General features: G+C 44.4%; 1 protein-coding gene across 1 annotated transcript in view; it reads left to right on the top strand.

Annotated features, from left to right (window-relative positions):
* The window catches only part of LOC117435285 (potassium voltage-gated channel subfamily KQT member 3-like), a 159,658-nt gene that overhangs the window by 73,101 nt on the left and 62,662 nt on the right, over window positions 1-23,895 (top strand). Inside the window, exons 2-3 of the mRNA XM_034058333.3 lie at window positions 17,520-17,607; window positions 23,163-23,289. Coding sequence (XP_033914224.3) covers window positions 17,520-17,607; window positions 23,163-23,289 — 215 coding nt within the window. The remainder of the gene's footprint in view (window positions 1-17,519; window positions 17,608-23,162; window positions 23,290-23,895) is intronic.

Below are 23,895 nucleotides of genomic sequence, written 5' to 3'. Positions count from 1 at the left end.
ATAACAGCTTCTCGCCATGGAGTTCCAGGCTTCCTTATCAAACGATTAGGTTGTTGGTCCTCCAGTGCTTACCAAGTTTACATTAGAACAAATATTACAGATCCTAAAAATGCTTTTACAAAAATGTGGTCTTAAGCGTTAGTAGCCTGCCCGGAGGAAGAGCAATTGAATCAGCCATGGATTCCCAGAGGTTTATTTCCCAAAAATGGGTTTTGTTTTCCTCTCCTGCGCGCTGATGATCATTTGTTAAAGGTTGGCTAAACCTTAAAGTGGGCTATATTCAATACTAATTGTGGCATTGAGACCAGCTTTTTGGTGGTCTCCACCTCGTTCAGTCGCCAGGCAGCGAGCCCTCAAACCAAGTTAGGTTTGATGCCAAATTTAGGTTTATATACAACATACTTCTCTGTAAAATCACATACTCTGCATTCTCCACAATAAATATTTGTACTAAAACATTTTGTGATTGGTGTTTGTCCTGAACTACTGAAATTAAGTTCTTAACTAAAGTTCGGGAGGAGGGTCAGACACCAATCTTTGCATCACTAAATTGAATCATTCAAATTACACATTAGGTAATTAAGACTGTTAGCACTATAAATACCCTTTTCACTTACCTCTCAGTTGCGTTTCGATTTCATCATAACCCACCAACTCCTCATCTCCACCTTTCTTATAAACAATTTCTAGGTTTTGTCAATGGGGGTCTCAGACTCATCCAGTCGGCCAGGCAGCAAGCCCTCAAACCAAGTTAGGTTTGATGCCAAATTAATTTGTTTATACAACATACTTCTCTGTAAAATTGCATACTCTGCATTCAACACAATAAATATTTGTACTAAAACATTTTGTGATTGGTGTTTGTCCCGAACTACTGAATACAAGTTTGAAGGGCATCTGCTTTGAAATCTATTACACAAAAAATAATTTCTAAAAAGTTATATGTCTGCACAATGACTATTTGGCACACTGTTAAAATAATGCTGCAATTGTAAAAAAAAAAAAACATTATACTTATGTAATGCTGCCATTGTAAACACTTTGTTGTTATTTTGTTATATAAGTTATATTGAAATAATATATTTCCGGTTTTTTATAATAATAATAAAAAAGTGTGTATTTAAAATAAAATATAGCAAAAATCGTTTTGAAAACTGTCCAAATCGCGTATTTGAGGGCTAAGAATGAAACATTTGTCAAAATAAATGGGCAGCTGGGTGATTAAGCTAACAGGTAAGTTGTTATATGACTGAACTCTGTCAATTAGCAGTAGTCCATTGCCAACCATACAGAAAGATAGAACAGACGGTATGAGTAGTGGCTTCCAACAATTAAGAAATATAATTATTTCACTGTTGGGACTGTACATGTGTCACTTGTATTGCTGATACACATAGTAACATGGATTGGTATCACAGTGCTCTGTGTAAAACCTGGACTGGATCTCAAGCTTTTGCAGTATTACACACCCATTGGACGCCATGAAACAAACCACTTTGAAGGCACAGCACAGTACTTAACACAGCAAACCTGTACTGTAGGAGATAGTGACTGAGGATCAAACTATGGTCTCCAGGTCTGGTGGGCTAAGAGAGTCAGGCTCCTTTTGCAGAGCATACTGAAGCACCTAGGAAATAAGAGATTTTTTCTTAAGACAAAGTATAAGTGAAATGTATCTGCATATGTGTATGAATAATAGTAAAAAAAATAAAGCAATTGTGTTTACTATACTCTGTGCAACAACATAAATTATTAGTGGCAATACTTTATTTCAAAAGCTACATGCGTTCTTTAACAATACAATTAAACCTACAATAAAAGCAGGAGTATCCTGTTTCACAGATGGAGAAAATGCCCTGTCACACATTCTGCCACGGCCACCCCCCCCACCCCCTCCCCCCCTTTTAAACCCAACCACTTCCCTACAAGACTCAATTTGTCCATCTTTAGACCTTTTTAGAGGTCCATCTTTAGACATCTTTAGAGGTGAGAGCTCCGGCGACTGTGCAGTGATGGCTGGTTCACAAAGGGAAGTGGAACAGGAGACCAATGACTGTGCTGGTAGGTGCAGCGATCTGGGAACTAGGCCCAGTAACCAGAGGTCCAGACACAAAGGTTGGGAGTCTAGGGACATGGGCCAAGGGACCTGTTCTACCGCCGTCAGATCGATGAGCAGGCTGTGGTGGTCTCTTCACCTTCTCCCCCTTCTCTGTAACTGGCGGCTCCTTTTATTTTGGGGTTCTGGAGATGGCGTCGCTTCTCCCTCGTTCTGGAGACAGTGGCACGTCTCCTTTTGTTCTAGAGACAGCGGGACTTCTCCCTCTGACTGGTTCTAGAGACAGCGGGGCTTCTCCCTCTGACTGGTTCTAGAGACAGCGGGGCTTCTCCCTCTGACTGGTTCTAGAGACAGCGGGGCTTCTCCCTCTGACTGGTTCTAGAGACAGCGGGGCTTCTCCCTCTGACTGGTTCTAGAGACAGCGGGCTTCTCCCTCTGACTGGTTCTAGAGACAGCGGGGCTTCTCCCTCTGACTGGTTCTAGAGACAGGGGGGCTTCTCCCTCTGACTGGTTCTAGAGACAACAGGGCTTCTCCCTCTGACTGGTTCTAGAGACAGCGGGGCTTCTCCCTCTGACTGGTTCTAGAGACAGCGGGGCTTCTCCCTCTGACTGGTTCTAGAGACAGCGGGGCTTCTCCCTCTGACTGGTTCTAGAGACAGCGGGGCTTCTCCCTCTGACACTGGTTCTAGAGACAACGGGGCTTCTCCCTCTGACTGGTTCTAGAGACAGCGGGGCTTCTCCCTCTGACTGGTTCTAGAGACAGCGGGGCTTCTCCCTCTGACTGGTTCTAGAGACAGCGGGGCTTCTCCCTCTGACTGGTTCTAGAGACAGCGGGGCTTCTCCCTCTGACACTGGTTCTGGAAACAGCGTTGGGTCTGTTCCCAACAATACTCACACCAGAGTGCTCTGTGGATAAGTGCTTCAGTCTACTGGTGCCTCTCTTTCTTTGGCAACAGCAACTCCCAATCCTCCAAAACTGCAGTCAGCCCACGAAGGCACAGTTGCCTTAGCACAGCTCGCTCATAGAGGGGCAAGCTAAAAAAGTTCAACAGCATCCCCAGCTCCGAGGACATAGGGAACACGGCGTGGCTTGAGTCACTCTTCATTATTATTTTCTTTTATTTATTTAAAACAAAACAAAAATCTGCAGTTCCAAGCTATAAGCAGAGGAACAGGAATGCATAACCAGGCTGCAGCAGTACTTTTCCCATTATAAAATAAACATTTTACTTTTTCTACAAAATTCTCTATTTATTTCTTATTAATCATGTTAAGATTTAAACACTTGCATATATATAGAAGCTCCCTGTATGGTAATAATTAGGCTTGGGATAACACATTCATAAACAATGTAAAAAAATCGGATGCTGTTTCAGATGGCTTCAAACCAGATATTGTCATTAAATTGAAAAATAACTGATCTATTTTTTTTAATCTGGCTTTTTGTACATTTAACATTTTTTGATTAGATGACAATAGAAAGAAAACAATGAGTTGATATGATTTGCAATAAATACACCTGGTGTTTAATTTTTTAATTATAATTGAGTTATTATATATATACACTACCGGTCAAAAGTTTTAGAACACCTCCATTTTTCCAGTTTTTATTGAAATTTACGCAGTTTAATGTCTCAATGTACTCTGAAATTAAAGCATAGAACAAATAAACAATTGGAGATAAAAAAGAAATCATGGAATTGTTTTGTTTAACAAAATTTAATCTAAATTTTTGACTCATCAAAGTAGCCACCTTTTGCAGATATAACAGCCGAACACACTCGTGGCATTCTTTCTACAATGGAAATCAAATATTGTTCGGAAAGTTCTTCCCAACACTGTTGCAGAAGTTCCCACAAATGTGTTGCACTTGTAGGTTGCTTTGCTTTCACCCTTCTGTCCAGTTCATCCTAAACCAGCTCGATGGGGTTTAAGTCTGGAGACTGTGCTGGCCATTCCATGATTTGAAGCCTACCGTCTTGTTCTTTTCTTCTAAGGTAGTTCTGACATAGCCTGGAGGTATGTTTTGGGTCATTATCTTGCTGTAGGATGAACCCCTGACCAACTAGACGTATACCAGAGGTATTGCATGGCGCTGAAAAATGCTGTGGTAGCAGTTTTGGTTCAGGGTGCCACTCACTCTGTGCAAGTCACCGACTCTGGATCCAGCAAAAGAGCCCCAGACCATCACGCTTCCTCCTCCATGTTTGACAGTTGGTGTCACACACCGAGGAACCATCCTTTCGCCTACTCGACAGCATACAAAAACCCTGCGTGATGAACCGAAGATTTCAAATTTTGATTCATCGGTCCATAAGACCTTCTTCCAGTCTTCAGTAGTCCACTGGCGGTGCTTCATGGCCCAGGCAAGCCTCTTTTTCTTATTTTGCCATCTTAGCAATGGCTTTCTTACTACCACTCAATCTGTCAAACCTGCAGCTCGAAGTCTTCTCTTCACAGTTGAAACTGAGACTTGCTTACTTCGACCAGTGTTAAGCTGTGCTTGAAGCTGTTGTCCTGTGAGCCACCTATCACTCAAGCTGTTGACTCTCAGAAACTTGTCTTCTGATTCTGTTGTGGCTTTGGGTCTGCCAGACCTCTTCCTGTCAGAGTTTCCTCCAGTTTCCAAGTGCCTTTTGATGGTGTAGGAAACTGTACTCACTGACACCTTGGCTTTCTTTGCAATTTCTGTAAAGGAAAGACCTACACTTTTAAGGGTTATAATGGTCTGTCTGTCTTCCTTTGTTAATTGCCTTTTTCTCGCCATTATGAGAGCAATATACTACTTCCTGAAGTACAATACTGTCCAAATAATGCTTAAGAGGGTGTAGTAACACAGTCTGTTCCAACACTGCTTTTATACAGACAGAGGGTTTGTAAGTAATCAACAAAAGTTGGGACACCTGTAGGAATTGTTAGCATCAACTTTCAAGGCTTAATTTACTTCCATTGCTGCAGAACAGCTGTAAGTTGTTAACCCATTACTTGTTCCCTGAAAAAGGCCTTTTTGTATAACTCTGAAATGTACATTATTTTTCAGTTTTTGGTAACCTAAACTTTTTTTTTTAACCTCTGGCAGTTTACCGCTTACCTTTGTACCATTTCAGGTTATTCACTGGACTTGAACTGCTTCAATTTCAATAAAAACTGGAAAAATGGGGGTGTATATATATATATATATATATATATATATATATATATATATATATATATATATATATATATATATATATATACATATATATATATATATATATATATATATATATATATATAATACTGTTATTTGAATAGCTTCAGAGTTGCTACAGCATCAGTGAATTGAAGAAAAAAAGGGTCAAGTTTCTCATTGGAAATGTGGTAACCCTAGTTATTGATGAACTCCTGACAATGTCAATTCCGCTTTTTGTCACAATATATGCTCAGTCTCTTTTTTAAGAGATATTAAGCAGGTTTGCTTTTAATTTGCCAATGTGGTGTCTTTGTCTTGTCCAATACAAGGAGCACTATACAATGTATGATGTCACCATTTGATTTCTTTAATTGATTAATTATATGAATATACTAAAAGTGTCTGTGTGGCTGAAGAGAAGAGGAGTGCGGGGCAGATATATTGTTGATTAACGATTCCAGTTTATGCTACAAATCTACAGAAAACTGGCGTTGTCAACAAAACCACAGTCAGAACAATTCAGCAGAAAAGCAAAACATGTTTTTATTATGCAAGTCATTTCAACAATTAGTTAATTATAGTATAACACATTTCAAATGTAACACTTAGAAAACGGCTTGCGGTTTCAGTTTAGATTGTTTATTGTTAAAGAAAAGTAAAGACATACATTTACATAAAGTTTTCATAATTACAAATTCACATAAACATCCCCTTTCTGATTTTTATTCCACCTTTCTTCTGGACAAGTTCATGAACAACAGCAATTTCATCATCACTTAATAAATCTCCATCAATTACACAGACATTATATATATAAACTCAGGTTTTGCATTTTTTTCACTTAACTATTGTTTAAACAAGCTTACAGTCCACTTACATTTTGCCTGAGAAGGCTACTCCAAGAAAATCGATCACTGGTAATGATATTTAGGTTTTCATCTGTTTTAGATTTGGCAAAACAATGAATGCATTTCCATTGCTGGTTCATATTCTTTTGTTTCTGTTTTTTACATTTTTATTTTTCAAATGCCACTTTCATGTTCCACAACTAAAACATAGTCTTCACTACTATCTTCACTTACAACTGACAATTTTGTCTTTGTGAGTGAGATTTTAAACAAAGTCAGAGGAACTCATGACAAGATTCTTACTATGTATGAGACAAACATTTTAACAAAAGAGCAAATTTACCTAATTAACATAAATTTAATCTCATTTTTGAAAAAGAAAATTAGGGAGACATGTTTTAAGTGGCATAGACAAGTGTTGAATCGGTAAATAAATAATTCACTGTTTTCAAGTGCCGTTAGGCAAAACTTATCGTTGAAATTCCATGCAAATATGTTGCAGATTTGACAATAATATTGATGTCCTTTTACACAGAGGTCTACAGCACAGTATAAAGAAACTACTAGTGCTATTTTCCCTTAATTAACATGATGCCATGTTGTGTAACATAGGGAATGTACAGTAAGATGCAAAATATTATTGAATAACAGCTTTTGAGAACCCACATATATATCACTCTGCACCGTAACCATTAACACAGAGTAACATGTTTTGCACCAGGCCCCAACATGCATTAGCATCTATTTTCGTCTGGAATAATCTTGCACAGCTTCAAAGATCTGACAAATCTCTTGGTCAGCCACTCTAAAGAAATGCAGAAAACTGATTTTCAAATTGATTGAACTTACCAGTAGTAATGTAGACCACTAAACAGCAGCCAGTAGAGACACTCCCTATAGCTAGAGATCATTTAGGCTATGCCCAGCAGTAATGTCCCTGGTAAGACTTTTAATGTCAAATACGGTTCTGAATTTAACTGTGACCAGTGTTTCGCAAACCATGTTGTATTATTGTAAACATATCAGCATGGATAAGTACAATAAAGAGAGGCTCACAGTTGCAGAATTAGTATGGTATCCAGTAGCACTTACCATGAAATGAAAATACTTGATCAGAAAATTGTGTTTTTATTTGTTATATTGTGTAATACTACTCAGTTTAATTGTGAGAGTGGATTAGAAAACTACATATTTATATGCTAAATTCTTGTTTAATGTGCTTGTTTGCAGCAGTTTGTTTACTTGAAAGGGAACATTAGGTTATTATCATAACCCTGGTTCCCTGAAATAGGGATATTAGCCATTAACTTTGAGGTTGCAGCATCCTTGGTCACAGTGGACGAGTGTTTTTGGTATACAAGTTTTCAGGTTCAGGTGTCTTAAAGGGGAAGCACCCATTTGTAATGGTTACTATTCATATTTCAGGGAACCAGGGTTATGATAATAACCTAAATTTTGAAAGTGTGTTGTGTGACTATCAGTGCTACACAATTGGTTGAGAAAACAAACAGTATTTTAAAAGATAAAGCCAGCCAGCTGAGAAAGCCGGGACTTTTTTGATTTTCGAGTCATCTCATCATTCTGAGATTCTGATCTTGATCTCTGAAAAATGTTGGTTGGCTTCAGTGTAACGCTCATTGTGGTCCCTATTGGTGCAAGGAAGTACGGTTTCCTCTCGATACTGGTTGATGAGAGTAACGCTATTTGTGGTCCCCACTGGACAAAAAGGAACGTTAATTTCTGAGAATTAGCTATATATTTGGTAAAAGTAAAATAAATAAATACATTAATAAATATTGAAATAAATGAATACATAAATCAATACATAGACATTTATTTATTTCTTTATCTATCTTGATATTTATATATTTATTTTTCATTATCAGATATAAACATTGCCATCTAATACTGTATGAAACGAAAATAAACACTTGATAGTTCTTGTTCATTTTTGCTATTCCCGTAGTGTGTGTGTGTCATTTAAGCAATAATGACCAACAGGCAGGGCATTTCCTGGCCATTAATGCCCCGGCTGGGAGAGCTGAAGGCCCGAGGCGTAAGCCTGGTTTGGTGTGAAGTGTGAAACGAACCGTACTGCAACTAAAGAGGTGGTCTCGGTCCATTTGGCAAACAAACCGAGTCTGGTTCGCTTGCTAAACTTCAATGTGAGCAACTACTGGGCTCAGTCCTTTTGCACATTATGTGTAATATTACATGTTTAAATGGTACTGGCTGACCGATTTTTTGCTAATCTGGCTTTTTGTACATTTAACATGTTTTGATTAGATGACAATAGAATGAAAACAATGAGTTCTTGTGATCGCAATCAATACACCCAAAGTGTCATTTTTTAATTATGATCATGGTATTGTATACTGTTATTTAAGAGTTTGTGGCGGAGTGTCCCGCCTCTATGTATTATTATTTGTATTTTTGTTTGCGGCGCGGGTAAAAGCGCCGCGTCTTTTATTATTATATTTAAAAACCCCGTGAGGATGCATGGCTGATCAGCTACTGATTATTTAACTAGCTGACAGTCATGCATCCTTACCAAATGCATGCAGACTCTGGCCGAGGGATAATAAGATAATTACCAACTAGTTAATCCCTCGGCCAGAGTATATAAACCTGCAGCTCTCTGCACTTGAAGTGGGTGTACAGAGGAGAGTACGGGGAGCGGAGAGAGCGAGCAACATTCGAAAAACAATTGCTAAAACGTGCTGGATTGTCCAGCACGACACTTACTTGTTTGTTTATTCGTTTGGCCCTCGTGCCCTTTTGTTTTGTGTTTTGTTGGTTTGTTTAAATATTTTGTTTGTTAATAAATACGCTGAGTGCTACTGCACTCAGCTTCACCCGCCCATCCCTTGTTTTGGTTTCTACTTCCTGGTCCGTGACGTCACCACTGCTAGCCAGACTGCCACATATGGTGTCCGAAGTGGGACAAACAATGCCTCCAAGAGCCGGACCAGGACAGAAAAGTGCGTTTTTTTTCTGTTTGTTCGTTTTTTTTCAAATTAAATAATGGGAAGAAGGAGGAAACAGCAGCAGCAGGTGCAACAGCGCGGGGCTGGTCGCAAGTCCCGCCGGGTCTCTGCTGTGCTGGACGTCTGCCTCACCTGTCTGAGGGGTGAGGAATGGTGCTTCGCCATTGGTGAGGTTGGGCATGTAGCACCCGACCAACCCCCTCCATGGCAGGTGAGGGAGGAGCCTGAACATCCTGCGCCCATGTGGGAGGAGGATGAGGGGTCGGTCCATCCACAGCCCAAGAGGGGGGAGGCCGAGTGTCCACAGCCAATGGCTCCACTAGCAGGGGAAGAATACCTGCTGGTTTCACCTCCACCACCACCGTCCGAGGGAAAGGAGCAGGAGCTGCCTCTGCATCCTCCGAGGCGGACTGGTCCACTATCCTCAGAGGGGATCTGGGACTGGCTGGCGGAGCCTGAGAGGGATATCGTGGACGCCCTCCCTGCTGTGATCAACCTCCTGTGGGCAAGAGATGGGGAGCGCTGGGAGGCCTGGGAACAGAAACACCACCCAGCATCCCTCCCAGACATCGCAGCCATGGTGCTCAACTACCTGGCTGCAGATATGGGAGGGGCCCCACTGCTGTTTCCAGCGCCAGAGGGAGAGGGGTCATCGCTGCCGTCTCCAGCGCCAGACGGAGAGGAGCCATCGCTGCCGTCTCCAGCGCCAGAGGGAGAAGAGTCATCGCTGCCGTCTCCAGCGCCAGAGGGAGAGGAGCCATCGCTGCCTTCTCCAGCACCAGAGGGAGAGGAGCCATCGCTGCCGTCTCCAGCGCCAGAGGGAGAGGAGCCATCGCTGCCGTCTCCAGCGCCAGAGGGAGAGGAGCCATCGCTGCCGTCTCCAGCGCCCGAGGGAGAGGAGCCATTGCTGCCATCTCCAGTGCCCGAGGGAGAGGAGCCATTGCTGCCTTCTCCAGTGCCCGAGGGAGAGGAGCCATTGCTGCCGTCTCCAGCGCCTGAGGGAGAGGAGCCAGTGCTGCCGTCTCCAACGCCAGAGGGAGAGGAGCCATGGCTGCCGTCTCCAGCATTAGGGGGTGAGGAGCCCTCGCCACTGTCTCCACCACCAGGAGCAGAGCAGCAGGAGCTGCCTCTGTCTCCACCACCGTCAGGAGCAGAGCAGCAGGAGCTGCCTCTGTCTCCACCACCACCAGGAGCAGAGCAGCAGGAGCTGCCTCTGTCTCCACCACCACCAGGAGCAGAGCAGCAGGAGCTGCCTCTGTCTCCACCACCACCAGGAGCAGAGCAGCAGGAGCTGCTTCTGTCTCCACCATCACCAGGAGCAGAGCAGCAAGAGCTGCCTCTGCCTCTGCCACCTCCACCAGCAGAGGGTGAATGCCTGCTGGTTCCGCCTCCACCGTCGTGGGAGGACTGCTTGCCCCTCCCACCTCCACCAGCAGAGGGTGAATGCCTGCTGGTTCTGCCGCAACCGCCGTGGGAGGACTGCTTGCCACTCCCAGTTCCACCAGCAGAGGGTGAATACCTGCTGGTTCCGCCTCAGCCGCTGTGGGAGGACTGCTTTCCCCTCCCACCTCCACCAGCAGAGGGTGAATGCCTGCTGGTTCCGCCTCCACCGTCGTGGGAGGACTGCTTGCCCCTCCCACCTCCACCAGCAGAGGGTGAATGCCTGCTGGTTCTGCCTCAACCGCCGTGGGAGGACTGCTTGCCACTCCCAGTTCCACCAGCAGAGGGTGAATACCTGCTGGTTCCACATCCACCGTCATGGGAAGGACTGCTCCTGCCCTGCCTCGCACCACCCAGGGATGCCTGCCTCGCATCGCCTGGGGCTGCCTGTTGCTCCGCATCGCCTGGGGCTGCCTGTTGCTCCGCATCGCCTGGGGCTGCCTGTTGCTCCGCATCGCCTGGGGCTGCCTGTTGCTCTGCATCGCCTGGAGAGCCACAAGCTACAGGGAACGAGGGAGAAGTGGAGCTCCCGCTGCCGCCTCCATGGCCAGGGGCTCCCCTCCCGAGTTCACCTCCCGAGGGTCCACTGCTGCTGCTGCCGTCGCCTCCCGAGGGTCCACTGCCGTCGCCTCCCGAGGGTCCGCTGCCGTCGCCTCCCGAGGGTCCGCTGCCGCTGCCGTCGCCTCCCGAGGGTCCGCTGCCTTTGCCTCCCAAGGGTCCGCTGCCGTCGCCTCCCGAGGGTCCACTGCCGTCGCCTGGGGTCGCCAGGGATCCTGCTTCGCCTGGGGTCGCCAGGGATCCTGCTTCGCCTGGGGTCACTACACTATGGCCGGAGCCCTACGGAGGGGAACGGATGGCCATGAAGAAAGGGGGAGAGGTCCGGAGACCAGCTCCCCCAGCCGCACTTTCGCGGCCGGAGATCATGTGGTAGGAGCCCCACGGAGGGGAACTGCCGGCCTTGAAGAAGGGGGGGAGGTCAGGAGACCAGCTCCCCCAGCCGCACTTTCGCGGCAGGAGATTTTGTGGTCAGAGCCCCACGGAGGGGAAATGCTGGACGTAAAGAGGAGGGGGAAGGTCAGGAGACCAGCTCCCCCAGCCGCACTTTCGCGGCAGGATAGAGTGTGGAGGGAGCCCCGGAAGAGGGAGCTGCCGGCCACGAAGAATTGGGGGGTGCCAGAAATTCCACCATGGCCACCCCCCAGAAGCAACTTGCTTCCCCCTCTTCCAGGACATTGAGACTGAGGGGGGAGGTGGCCGAAAAGGCCATGTGTGCTGCGCACAAGGGGGGGCATGTGTGGCGGAGTGTCCCGCCTCTATGTATTATTATTTGTATTTTTGTTTGCGGCGCGCGTCTATTATTATTATATTTAAAAACCCCGTGAGGATGCATGGCTGATCAGCTACTGATTATTTAACTAGCTGACAGTTACCAAATGCGTGCAGACTCTGGCCGAGGGATAATAAGATAATTACCAACTAGTTAATCCCTCGGCCAGAGTATATAAACCTGCAGCTCTCTGCACTTGAAGTGGGTGTACAGAGGAGAGTACGGGGAGCGGAGAGAGCGAGCAACATTCGAAAAACAATTGCTAAAACGTGCTGGATTGTCCAGCACGACACTTACTTGTTTGTTTATTCGTTTGGCCCTCGTGCCCTTTTGTTTTGTGTTTTGTTGGTTTGTTTAAATATTTTGTTTGTTAATAAATACGCTGAGTGCTACTGCACTCAGCTTCACCCGCCCATCCCTTGTTTTGGTTTCTACTTCCTGGTCCGTGACGTCACCACTGTTAGCCAGACTGCCACAGAGTTGCTACGGCATCACTGAATTGAAGAAAAAAAAAAAAAAAAAACTCTGGAAATCTGGTAACCATAAACTATGGACAGTAGAAACTGACCTCTGATAGAAATTGTTTCACACCAAAATCCAAGTCGAACCGGACAAAACTCACACAATAGTAAAATATTTTCAGTATTTTCTCAAATTACTTTGTTTAATGCCTACAATAGGCATTATTGCATAACTAAATACTGCACTATTCATATGATGTTCTCTCATCACCACAAAACCTTAATCTATGGGTAGGAGAAGATCCGCGGTGTCCTTTGTGTTTGATCGCCAGCTACATTGACACATTCTGAAAGGATGTAAGATGGGTCTGTGCCAAAGACGGTTTACTTGGCGTCATGACCAGGTGCTGTGATGTTTGGCCTTAGCATTGGAAGACAAGCGCACCATGACCAACCAGTTGCACATGAAGAACAACATTCCTCTGTCCAGGGGAGCAACCACCAAGAGAAGTTAGAAACATTTGCCCTGGCAACGAGGGCAACAAGGATTTGCCCACAACAATGGAGGTGCTGCTGTTTCTCCACAGAAACACTCTGCTACAGAGTCACGCAATAGAAATGGTAACATTATTATTATTATTATTATTATTATATTGTATGTAGCTGACAGTACATAATATCAAGGAGCGACTTGCAAGTTCAATGAGGAGGATATGTCAGATGGCATTCTTTACAGAATTCTGCTATATGCATCTATAACCTTTTATGTTTCCATTTAAATATGGTGTTTCTGCTATGCAAATGTTAGATATGATGTTCATGAATAAAACTTGAGTTGTATCCGATAGTTTGTCTTTCATTTTCATATCGAAGCTGTTTAAAAATGTAAACGTCAAATTGACATGTGTGGCAGCTCTAGGTAGTCAGAAAATATGGCGGTTCTAGTGTTATGGTGTCGTGGGCTAGTCGACAAAACACCAAGGATGGAAGGTGCCCACTTGAAGACCCCAGAGAAGTATCGTACTCAGTTCAGATGGTTGTCATGCTGATGCGCTAGGGAGGCCGCACTGTGGTTGATCCCTGGAGCTAGCATTGCAGCCGTTGTGTGTGTTGATGTGTCAGGGACGCAAAATAGGCTGATCCCTGGAGCCAGCATTACACTTCAACCATCAACACCAGGCAGGGTATCTACATCATCAGATGGAAGGAAACGCAGATGGATCACATTAGTTTACAGTAAAAGACGCTATGTCATAGTTGGTGCTTATCTTGGCGAGAGCTGAGTCCAATATCAACAAGAAGTTTTAACACCTACTCTCATGTAATGGAAATCTACTGTAGGCAAAGTGAAACTTTACCCACCCCTGTAACCAGAGCTTGAAGATGTACAGTTGATGTAAACCAAATGAAAATTACAAGACACATTTTTCTACTTATACCAAATCAGTTTGTTTACCATTCACCTGACTACAGTGACATCAACTTGAAAAATAAAATGCAACAATGCCTCCATCTGCTGGAAAAATTGCTGCAGTTTTTTTTTTTTTTTTTTTACATTTTATGACTGGGAAATAAAATTAAACATTATTATTTATTTCTTAGCAGACACCCTGATCCAGGGCGACTTACAATTGTTACAAGAGATCACATTATTTTTACATACAATTACCCATTTATACAGTTGGGTTTTTACTGGAGCAATCTAGGTAAAGTACCTTGCCCAAGGGTACAGCAGCAGTGTCTTCCACCTGGGATTAGTCCAGAGCCCTAACCACTGCTCCACACTGCTGACATTTCTAGCCATATGTTGACAAAAAGAGATTTGATAGAGTTTCATTTTCACTAATGCACGGGCAAATACTCTTCCCTTTATCAAAATAACCCACAATAAAAGTGCATCTGGAACCCCTTGCATGCTTCTTTCTCAAATGGCTACATGTTAAATGCTGTGAGGCTAATGACAACTGTGGCGCCAGACTCTCTCTCTCTCTGTCTCACACACAAACACACACACACACACACACACACACACACACACACACACACAAACCTATAGTGCACAAGAAGCCAGTTTGGAGTGTAGTCAAAACATATTTCCTCCTAATTAACATTGCCCCTAGAGCTCACAGTTTCTAATTCCCAATATTTTCCATACGTGTTGTATGCATAGGCTTCACCCTCACTTACAGAAATGTATAAAATGTGATAGGTCACAACACACGCAAGAGTTACCTGGTATCACAGGTGGTAACAAAGGAATTTGACTATACAGACGAGAAGTACAAATTATAACTAAGACAACCAGCAAGACCCTTCTAACATCCTAATAGTGTTTGGGGCGGTTTTATATAAATATTTAACTATATACCTATGAGTATAGGCTTGACCTTGATGTCCTTGTGATATACAGTATGTTTAGGGCTGTATTTTTTTCACGGTATAAAATGGCTTATTTCACAAATATGTATTTCAAGATATTTCACAATTAAACATAATGTTTATTAAAGCAGAAAAAATAGCATTGTCACATTCATAATTGATCATTTTATATAGAGAAATAATAATAACAGCATTAGACAACTAATGTTCCTAAATATTTAAATGCTTACCTGAAAAACAGTAAATGCTAAATTGCAGAATATTTTATGTCCACCTTTTAAAGGCATTCTATTTTCACCATCAGTGAATTCTCAAACAAAATAAAAACACAAATACATGTGAAAATAACAACAGACGTGAAATGTGAAATGTCCCCTTCATGTACTGGACAGAGATCTTCAGCAGAAATATTTCCGATCTTTGCTGCAGCTGGGGTCTTTTTCGATAAAGGCATTTAAAAGAAATCGTTCTATGCAATGTGTTCATCATGAACGGAAGCAAACTTACCTGCTCCCAGGCTCCTTAATGTAACAGGTAGTGCATCAATAAGGCAAACGTTTTCTGTATTTATTTTTGAAATGATAGAAAATATGCATATTTACACTATTCTTATCTGGTTGATAAATGTTTATCAGTTGTGTTGTTTAATCAACCAATTCCTGACAAAAATACAACTGCAGTTCTTAATTTTTATTTGAATTACACAACAGCCCTCTCTGTGCAAATGTCAGTAACAGGTTTTATTACTGTACCGTCATTTAGTAACTTGGCCTGCATGGTGATTTTATTCTTTAAAAATGTGATTTACATTCATTCTGTCATTGTTATTACAGTTTCAATCCGTTTTTATTTGAACTACTTCTGACACAACACAAAAACCAGCTCCCTCTTGTGATATGACTGAGGCAATATTAATCTGTCAAGACAAACACAAGTCTCAGTGATGGTACACTTAGCACAGTACTGACATAAGAAGAGTACCTAACACACTTCATAATCAAGGTTAATAAACGCATTTGGCAAAGGGCACTGGTACTGCTGATTTTAAAAGTCTGCCAACTGAGGTATTACATGCCAACTTGGGTGACTAGTACCTAGTATGTACTGTGTTCTACAACTATGGCCAAAAGTATTGCATCACCCTAGAATTTTAGGGGAAAAATATCACTACACATAATTTAGATATTTTATTTAACATCATGAAATCAAAGAAACTACAACATTATATTGCAAAAGCTTACCAGAAGCCATACTAGTAGTACTTAGTATTTGTAGTACATTCCATTGTGTTTTAAGACTTCCTTAATCTTCTCAGGCATGGACTCAATGAGGCGCTGAAGGGTTGAGTTATCCTTAGATTCCTCCATGCAGCCTTTAGACCTCATTCCAGTTTGTTTCAGTTGCATGGTTGACTTTTCCTGATTTTCTGTCCTACCAGACCATTCAGCAAAGCGGTGGTTCAGGCAGGAAACTCACTTTTAAGCTAGATTAAAATAAACATAAAGAATATTAGGGCCTCCATTCCCTACAGTCAGCCTCTTGACTATCAGCAAACTAAATTATGGGCAGGGATACATCGAAGGGCGAGGCCAAAGGCCACAGATGTAATGAAAATATGTATTGCGTAGTATTGTCTTGTCTAAGCTTTAATAAATACAGCTATTTCTATCGCATGAGTTCTCTTGACTGAACCAATATGATTGAGATCTGGAGGATTTCCAGGCCAAAACTGAAGTGGCGTGATACTGTTGTCTTCTAACCATTTCTTCACTTGTTTGGCTTGATGGTAAGGGGCTCCGTTATCTTGGAAGTAGAAATCACCGGTAGGAGAATGGTTATGAGCCATAGGGAGGAGGTAGTCTTGGAGTGTTTTCAGGGACCAGTCCTTTTTCATATCTGTCCCCATGAGTAAAACCTGTAGGTCATCTTTGGCCCAGTCTTTGGATATGCGACAGGTTCAGACGATCTCTGATGTTTTTCAGCTCAGAAGGGGCTTCTTAGCAGGCCTCCCTGACACCAGACCAGTCTCCAAGAGACACCTTCTCACGGTGTGTGCAGATGCCTTCACTCCAACTTTTTCCCATTGCCGCAGTAAGTGGACACCAATGGCCATCCAATCTCTAAGACAGCATAGGCGGCGATCCTGGCGAGCAGTGCTGACTTTTGGGCATCCAGGCAGGGGGGCAGCTTAACAGTTTCCAGACTTCTTATATTCCTGGTTTATCCCAGATACTGTGCTTTGGCTAGCATAACCTCTGTTGGCTATCTGGATTGCTAAAACTTTCCTTATGAAGTGCAATGATGGCTGAGTGTGTTTCTGAGGAGGTATGGCTCTTCCCCGTGGCTTGTTCTGAAGTTACAAAATCTATGTAAAAATCATGCTCATATAGCTTAAATCTACTCGTTACAACTTCTAATTGTCACATTTTAATTACTTCTAATTGAGTAACACTTGTCAAGATTTGTGAAGTCTTCAGAAATCGTCTGTTTTTATGTTAGATTTCGAAATGTTACATTTTTTAATTTTGGTCAGTTTTTTGTTTAGTATATGGAAAACTACAAAGCGGTATGTAATTTAATATGTTAACATAACATTATTCAGCAGGTTTCATTTGATTTTTTGAAGCAAAATTAGATAATTCTAGGGTGATGCAAAACTTTTGGCCATAGCTGTACATGCGAGGGCCCTGTGACAATATTTCTGGAAAGTTTAAATACATGAAAAACTTCTGTCATTCTAATAAAACAGATTTATTTTAGAGATGCATATTTTACTGCAAACAATTTCATTGATCCCTGCTACATATACTGTTGTCTATATAGTATTTTTAATGTTTTTTTTTCTTCAGATTTTTGATTGTGCTTGGGTGTTTAATCTTGGCCATCTTGACAACTTTTAAAGAATATGAAGAGGTATCAAACTGGCTTGTTATATTGGTAAGTTAAAATTATTATTATAATTGTTATTAGTGATATTAGCATTATTATTGTAGTGTGCAATATATTAAACATATACTAATACATTTGCACTAAAACATTACTCCTGGATTAATATATATCACATCCTTCCATAGTTTAGTCTTCTGTGAACTCTACAGAACTTAGACATTGTTGGTTTACAGTTTGTTTACAATACAAATACAGTACAGTAATTTCATCTGAAGAAAGTTATGCAACACCCAATGCCACCGTGTGAAAAAGTAATCAACCCCTTAGACTCAATAACTGGTTACGCCACCTTTAGCAGCAATAACTGCAACCAAACACTTCCTGTAGTTATTGATTAGTCTCTCACAGCGCCGTGGTGGAATTTTGGCCCACTCCTCCAAGCAGAACTGCTTAGACTCAGTGACATTTGTGGGTTTTCGAGCATGAACTGCTCGTTTCAGGTCCTGCCACAACATCTCAATGGGGTTTAGGTCTGGACTTTGACTAGGCCATTCAAAAACTTAAAATTTCTTGTTCTTCAACCATTCTGATGTAGACTTGCTTGTGTGTTTCGGATCATTGTCTTGCTGCATGACCCAGCTGCGCTTCAGCTTCAGCTCACGGACGGATGGCCTGACATTCTCCTGTAGAATTCTCTGATGCAGAGCAGAATTCATGGTTCCTTCAATGATGGCAAGGCGTCCAGGTCCTGATGCAGCAAAGCATCCCCAAACCATGACACTACCACCACCATGCTTGACCATTGGTATGAGGTTCTTACTGTGGAATGCAGTGTTTGGTTTTCGCCAGACATAACGGGGCCCATGTCGGCCAAAAAGTTCCACTTTTGACTCATCTGTCCATAGAACATTGTTCCAGAACTCTTGAGGATCATCCAGGTGCTTTTTGGCAAACTTGAGACGAGCATTCATGTTCTTCTTACTGAGCAATGGTTTCCACCTTGCTACTCTGCCATGAATCCCATTTTTGCCAAGTATCTTTCTGATGGTGGAGTCATGAACACTGACCTTAGCCGAGGCGAGAGAGGCCTGCAGACCCCTGGATGTTGTTCTAGGGTTCTTTGTGACTTCCTGGACGATTTTACGCCTTGCTCTTGGAGAGATTTTGGCAGGACAGCCACTCCTGGAAAGATTCACTACTGTCCCAAACTTTCTCCATTTGGACAATATGGCTCTGTGACAGTCTGGCTCGCAGTGGTGACGTCACGGACCAGGAAGTAGAAACCAAAACAAGGAATGGGCGGTTGAAGCTGAGTGCAACGGCACTCAACGTATTTATTAATAAACAAAACAAAAGATTTAAACAAAACAACAAAACACAACACAAAAAGGCACAAGGGCCAAACGAATAAACAAATACTGTTTAGCAGTCGTCTTTAACTGTCATGATTTTTCGCTCGCTCTCTCCGCTCCCCGTACTGTCCTCTGTACACTCCACCCTGAATGCAGAGAGCTGCAGGTTTATATATTCTGAGCCTGCACGCGTTTGGTAAGGATGCATGACTGTCAGCTAGTTAAATAATCAGTAGCTGATCAGCCATGCATCCTCACTGGGTTTTTAAATATATAATAAAAGACGCTGCGCTTTTACACGCGCCGCAAACAAAAATACAAATAATAATACATAGGGACGGGACACTCCGCCACATGCCCCCCCTTGTGCGCAGCACACATGGCCTTTTCGGCCACCTCCCCCCTTAGTCCCCAAAGTCCCGGTTAGCAGTCCCGGCGCAGGAACAGGGGCAGCAACGGGCCAAAGCTGGCGGCCACCCTCCTCCCACCCAAACAACTGCAGCGTCCCAGTGGACGACGCACAGGCCGGTTCCTCTGGCCAGAAAAATTTTGGGGGTGGTCTCCAGACCTGCCCCCCCTTCTTCATGGCCGGCAGCTCCCCTCCGTGGGGCTCCGGTCACCCTTTCTCCTGCAGCGAAATTGCTGCGGGGGAAGCTGGTCTCCTGACCTCCCCCCACTTCTTCATGGCTGGCAGCTGCCCTTCACGGGGCTCCAGCCCCAGTATTTCCTGCCGCGAAAGTGCGGCTGGGGGAGCTGGTCTCCTGACCTCCCCCCCCTTTTCCGTGGCCGGCAGCTCCCCTTCATGGGGCTCCAGCCGCAGTATTTCCTGCCGCAAAAGTGCGGCTGGGGGAGCTGCTATTCTGACCTCCCCCCCCTTCTTCGTGGCCAGCAGCTGCCCTTCGTGGGGCTCCAGCCACAGTATTTCCTGCCACATGGCAGGACTGGTAGCGACCCCAGGCAAAACAGGACCCTCGGGAGGCGAAGGTAGCAGCTGCAGACCTTCGGCAGGCAATGGCAGCAGCAGCGGACCCTCGGGAGGCGACGACAGCAGCAGCAGCGGACCCTCGGGAGGCGACGGCAGCAGCAGCAGCGGACCCTCGGGAGGTGAACTCGGGAGGGGAGCCCCTGGCCATGGAGGCGGCAGCGGGAGCTCCACTTCTCCCTCGTTCCCTGTAGCTGGTGGCTCTCCAGGCGATGTGGAGCACCAGGCAGCCCCAGGAGATGCTGAGCAACAGGCAGCCCCAGGCGATGCGGAGCAACAGGCAGCCCCAGGCGATGCGGAGAAACAGGCAGCCCCAGGCGATGCGGAGAAACAGGCATCCTTGGGCGAAGCGAGGCAGGCATCCTTGGGCGAAGCGAGGCAGGCATCCTTGGGCGAAGCGAGGCAGGCATCCTTGGGCAAAGCGAGGCAGGCATCCCTGGGCGGTGCGAGGCAGGCATCCCTGGGCGGTGCGAGGCAGGCATCCCTGGGTGGTGCGAGGCAGGGCAGGAGCAGTCCTTCCCATGATGGTGGATGTGGAACCAGCAGGTATTCACTCTCTGCTGGTGGAGGTGGGAGGGGAAAGCAGTCCTCCCACGGCGGCTGAGGCGGAACCAGCAGGCATTCACCCTCTGCTGGTGGAGGTGGGAGGGGCAAGCAGTCCTCCCACGGCGGTTGAGGCAGAACCAGCAGGCATTCACCCTCTGCTGGTGGAGGTGGCGGAGGCAGAGGCAGCTCTTGCTGCTCTGCTCCTGGCGATGGTGGAGACAGAAGCAGCTCCTGCTGCTCTGCTCCTGGTGGTGGTGGAGACAGAGGCAGCTCCTGCTGCTCTGCTCCTGGTGGTGGTGGAGACAGAGGCAGCTCCTGCTGCTCTGCTCCTGGTGGTGGTGGAGACAGAGGCAGCTCCTGCTGCTCTGCTCCTGGTGGTGGTGGAGACAGAGGCAGCTCCTGCTGCTCTGCTCTTAGTGCTGGAGACGGCAGCAATGGCTCCTCTCCCTCTGGCGTTGGAGACGGCAACGATGGCTCCTCTCCCTCTGGCGCTGGAGACGGCAGCGATGGCTCCTCTCCCTCTGGCGCTGGAGAAGGCAGCGATGGCTCCTCTCCCTCTGGCGCTGGAGAAGGCAGCGATGGCTCCTCTCCCTCTGGCGCTGGAGAAGGCAGCGATGGCTCCTCTCCCTCTGGCGCTGGAGAAGGCAGCGATGGCTCCTCTCCCTCTGGCGCTGGAGAAGGCAGCGATGGCTCCTCTCCCTCTGGCGCTGGAGAAGGCAGCGATGACTCCTCTCCCTCTGGCGCTGGAGAAGTCAGCAATGACTCCTCTCCCTCTGGTGCTGGAGAAGGCAGCGATGACTTCTCTCCCTCTGGCACTGAAGACGGCAGTGATGGCTCCTCTCCCTCTGGCGCTGGAAACAGCAGCGGGGCCCCTCCCATATCTGCAGCCAGGTAGTTGAGCACCATGGCTGCGATGTCTGGGAGGGATGCTGGGTGGTGTGTCTGTTCCCAGGCCTCCCAGCGCTCCCCATCTCTCACCCACAGGAGGTTGATCACAGCAGGGAGGGCCACCATTATATCCCTCTCAGGCTCCGCTAGCCAGTCCCAGATCCCCTCAGAGGAGACAGGATTCTCCCGCCTCGGAGGATGTGGGTCCTCTCTCACCCTTGCTGGATGCTCAGGCTCCTTCCTCTCCTGCCATGGAGGGGGTTGGTCCGGTGCCACGTGCCCGACCTCACCAACCGCGAAGCACCACTCCTCACCCTTCAGGCAGGTGAGGCAGAAGTCCAGTGTGGTAAGGTAAGGCTGCTGTTGCTGCGCCTCCAGCTGCTGTTGCTGCTGCTGCTGCTGCTTTCTCCTCCGGCTACTTTTCCTCATTTTTTAAAATTTTTTATTTATTTTTTTTTTTTTCAAAAAAAACCCACACAAAAAATACTTTTTGAAAAAAAATAAATAAAATGTCCTTATCCTTCCTGGTCCGACTGTTGGAGGCATTTGTTTTGTCCCACGCAGGACACCATATGTGACAGTCTGGCTCGCAGTGGTGACGTCACGGACCAGGAAGTAGAAACCAAAACAATGAATGGGCGGTTGAAGCTGAGTGAAACGGCACTCAGCGTATTTATTAATAAACAAAACAAAAGATTTAAACAAAACACAAAACAAAAAGGCACAAGGGCCAAACGAATAAACAAATACTGTTTAGCAGTCGTCTTTAACTGTCGTGATTTTTCGCTCGCTCTCTCCGCTCCCCGTACTCTCCTCTGTACACTCCACCCCGAGTGCAGAGAGCTGCAGGGATTAACTAGTTGTTAATTATCTTATTACCCCTCGGCCAGAGTCTGCACGCGTTTGGTAAGGATGCATGACTGTCAGCTAGTTAAATAATCAGTAGCTGATCAGCCATGCATCCTCACTGGGTTTTTAAATATAATAATAAAAGACGCGGCGCTTTTACCCGCGCCGCAAACAAAAATACAAATAATAATACATAGGGGCGGGACACTCCGCCACAGGCTCTGACTGTGGTTCGGTGGAGCCCCAGAGCCTTAGAAATGGCTTTGTAACCCTTTCCAGACTGATAGGCATCAACAACTTTTTTCCGGAGTTCTTCAGGAATTTCTTTTGTTCGTGGCATGATGTGCCTCTAGAACCTGTGTGCTGACAACTTCACTCTGATGGTAAGGGCCAAAGTTAGTCAGATTTATATTGGGCAGGGCTGGCCTAAATCAGGCCTGGTTGTTAACCAAAGTACTCAGACAGCTGACCCTAATTATCCCTTTAATTGGGTTGAGTTAACTAGGGGGGGCAATAAGTTTTTCACACCTGAAGATTGCATGTTTGATTACCTTGCACACCAAACAAATGAAAGAAGCACCAAACTTTGGTGTCATTTTTTTTCTCAGACTCCCTATACTACTACAACCCACAAAAAAATCTGACCAAATACAATGTGAAAAATGTGCAGAAATGCAGAAAATCAGACAGGGGTAAATACTTTTTCACGGCACTGTATATATATATTTATATATATTATAAATATTATATATTATATTATAAATATTTATATATATATATATATATATATATATATATATATATATATATATATATATATATATATATAGCTACTGCATGAGTTACCATTTAACATAAATACAAAGCTACAAGCACTAATACATTTTTATTGAAACATTACATTATATACAAAGGTAATGAAAACGTATTGCTTCTTGCTTTTACGGATACGTGCATTAAAAAAGTCTATGTCTGTCTTTGCACAGGAAACCTTCACCATTTTCATATTTGGATTAGAGTTTGCTTTAAGAATTTGGGCTGCTGGTTGCTGTTGTCGATATAAAGGATGGAGGGGGCGTCTGAAATTTGCCAGGAAGCCTTTGTGTATTTTAGGTAAAATACTCCTTTAACATTTAGTTATTTGTTTTCCACAGGAATCCTTTAAAAGTCAGTGTTAATTATAATATATATTATTATTATTATTATTTATTTCTTAGCAGAATATATATATATACATATATATATATATATTTTTTTTTACCATACTTACCATTTTACTATGATCTCATATTCACAATGTGGTGACAGGACCTGATACTTTCTTCCAAAGGCACTGGCTCTCTCATCCAAGATTTATAGAAGGTAGGTTAAGAAACCTATCCTTGAACTTAGTTACAGTATGGTTGTTTAAGAGACCCTTGTTGACAGAGGGTTACCTTGGTCATTGCCATGGCAACACTTGTATTGGGCATCTCTCTCCTGTTGTGGGGATTCCTGCCTATTTTGAATAGGACAGCCCCACTGTCACTCTGTTCTAACCACTGTTTACCCAAAATGTGATAGGGAAACTGTATGACTGTCCAGTGATTAACCATGACCTTTTTTTAAATGTTGTTGTCCCTATGTTTCTTAATATTGCTTTCAAGCAAATGCTAACAAATGACCCTGTTTTTATGTGTTTCAGCATCTTTTTAGGCTTCAAAATAGAGCCCATGGGGA

This window comes from Acipenser ruthenus, chromosome 3 (genome assembly GCF_902713425.1).
Source record: "Acipenser ruthenus chromosome 3, fAciRut3.2 maternal haplotype, whole genome shotgun sequence".
NCBI lineage: Eukaryota > Metazoa > Chordata > Actinopteri > Acipenseriformes > Acipenseridae > Acipenser > Acipenser ruthenus.
Note: the sequence above shows the minus strand (reverse complement) of the source record. Positions and strands in the feature narration are given on the sequence as shown.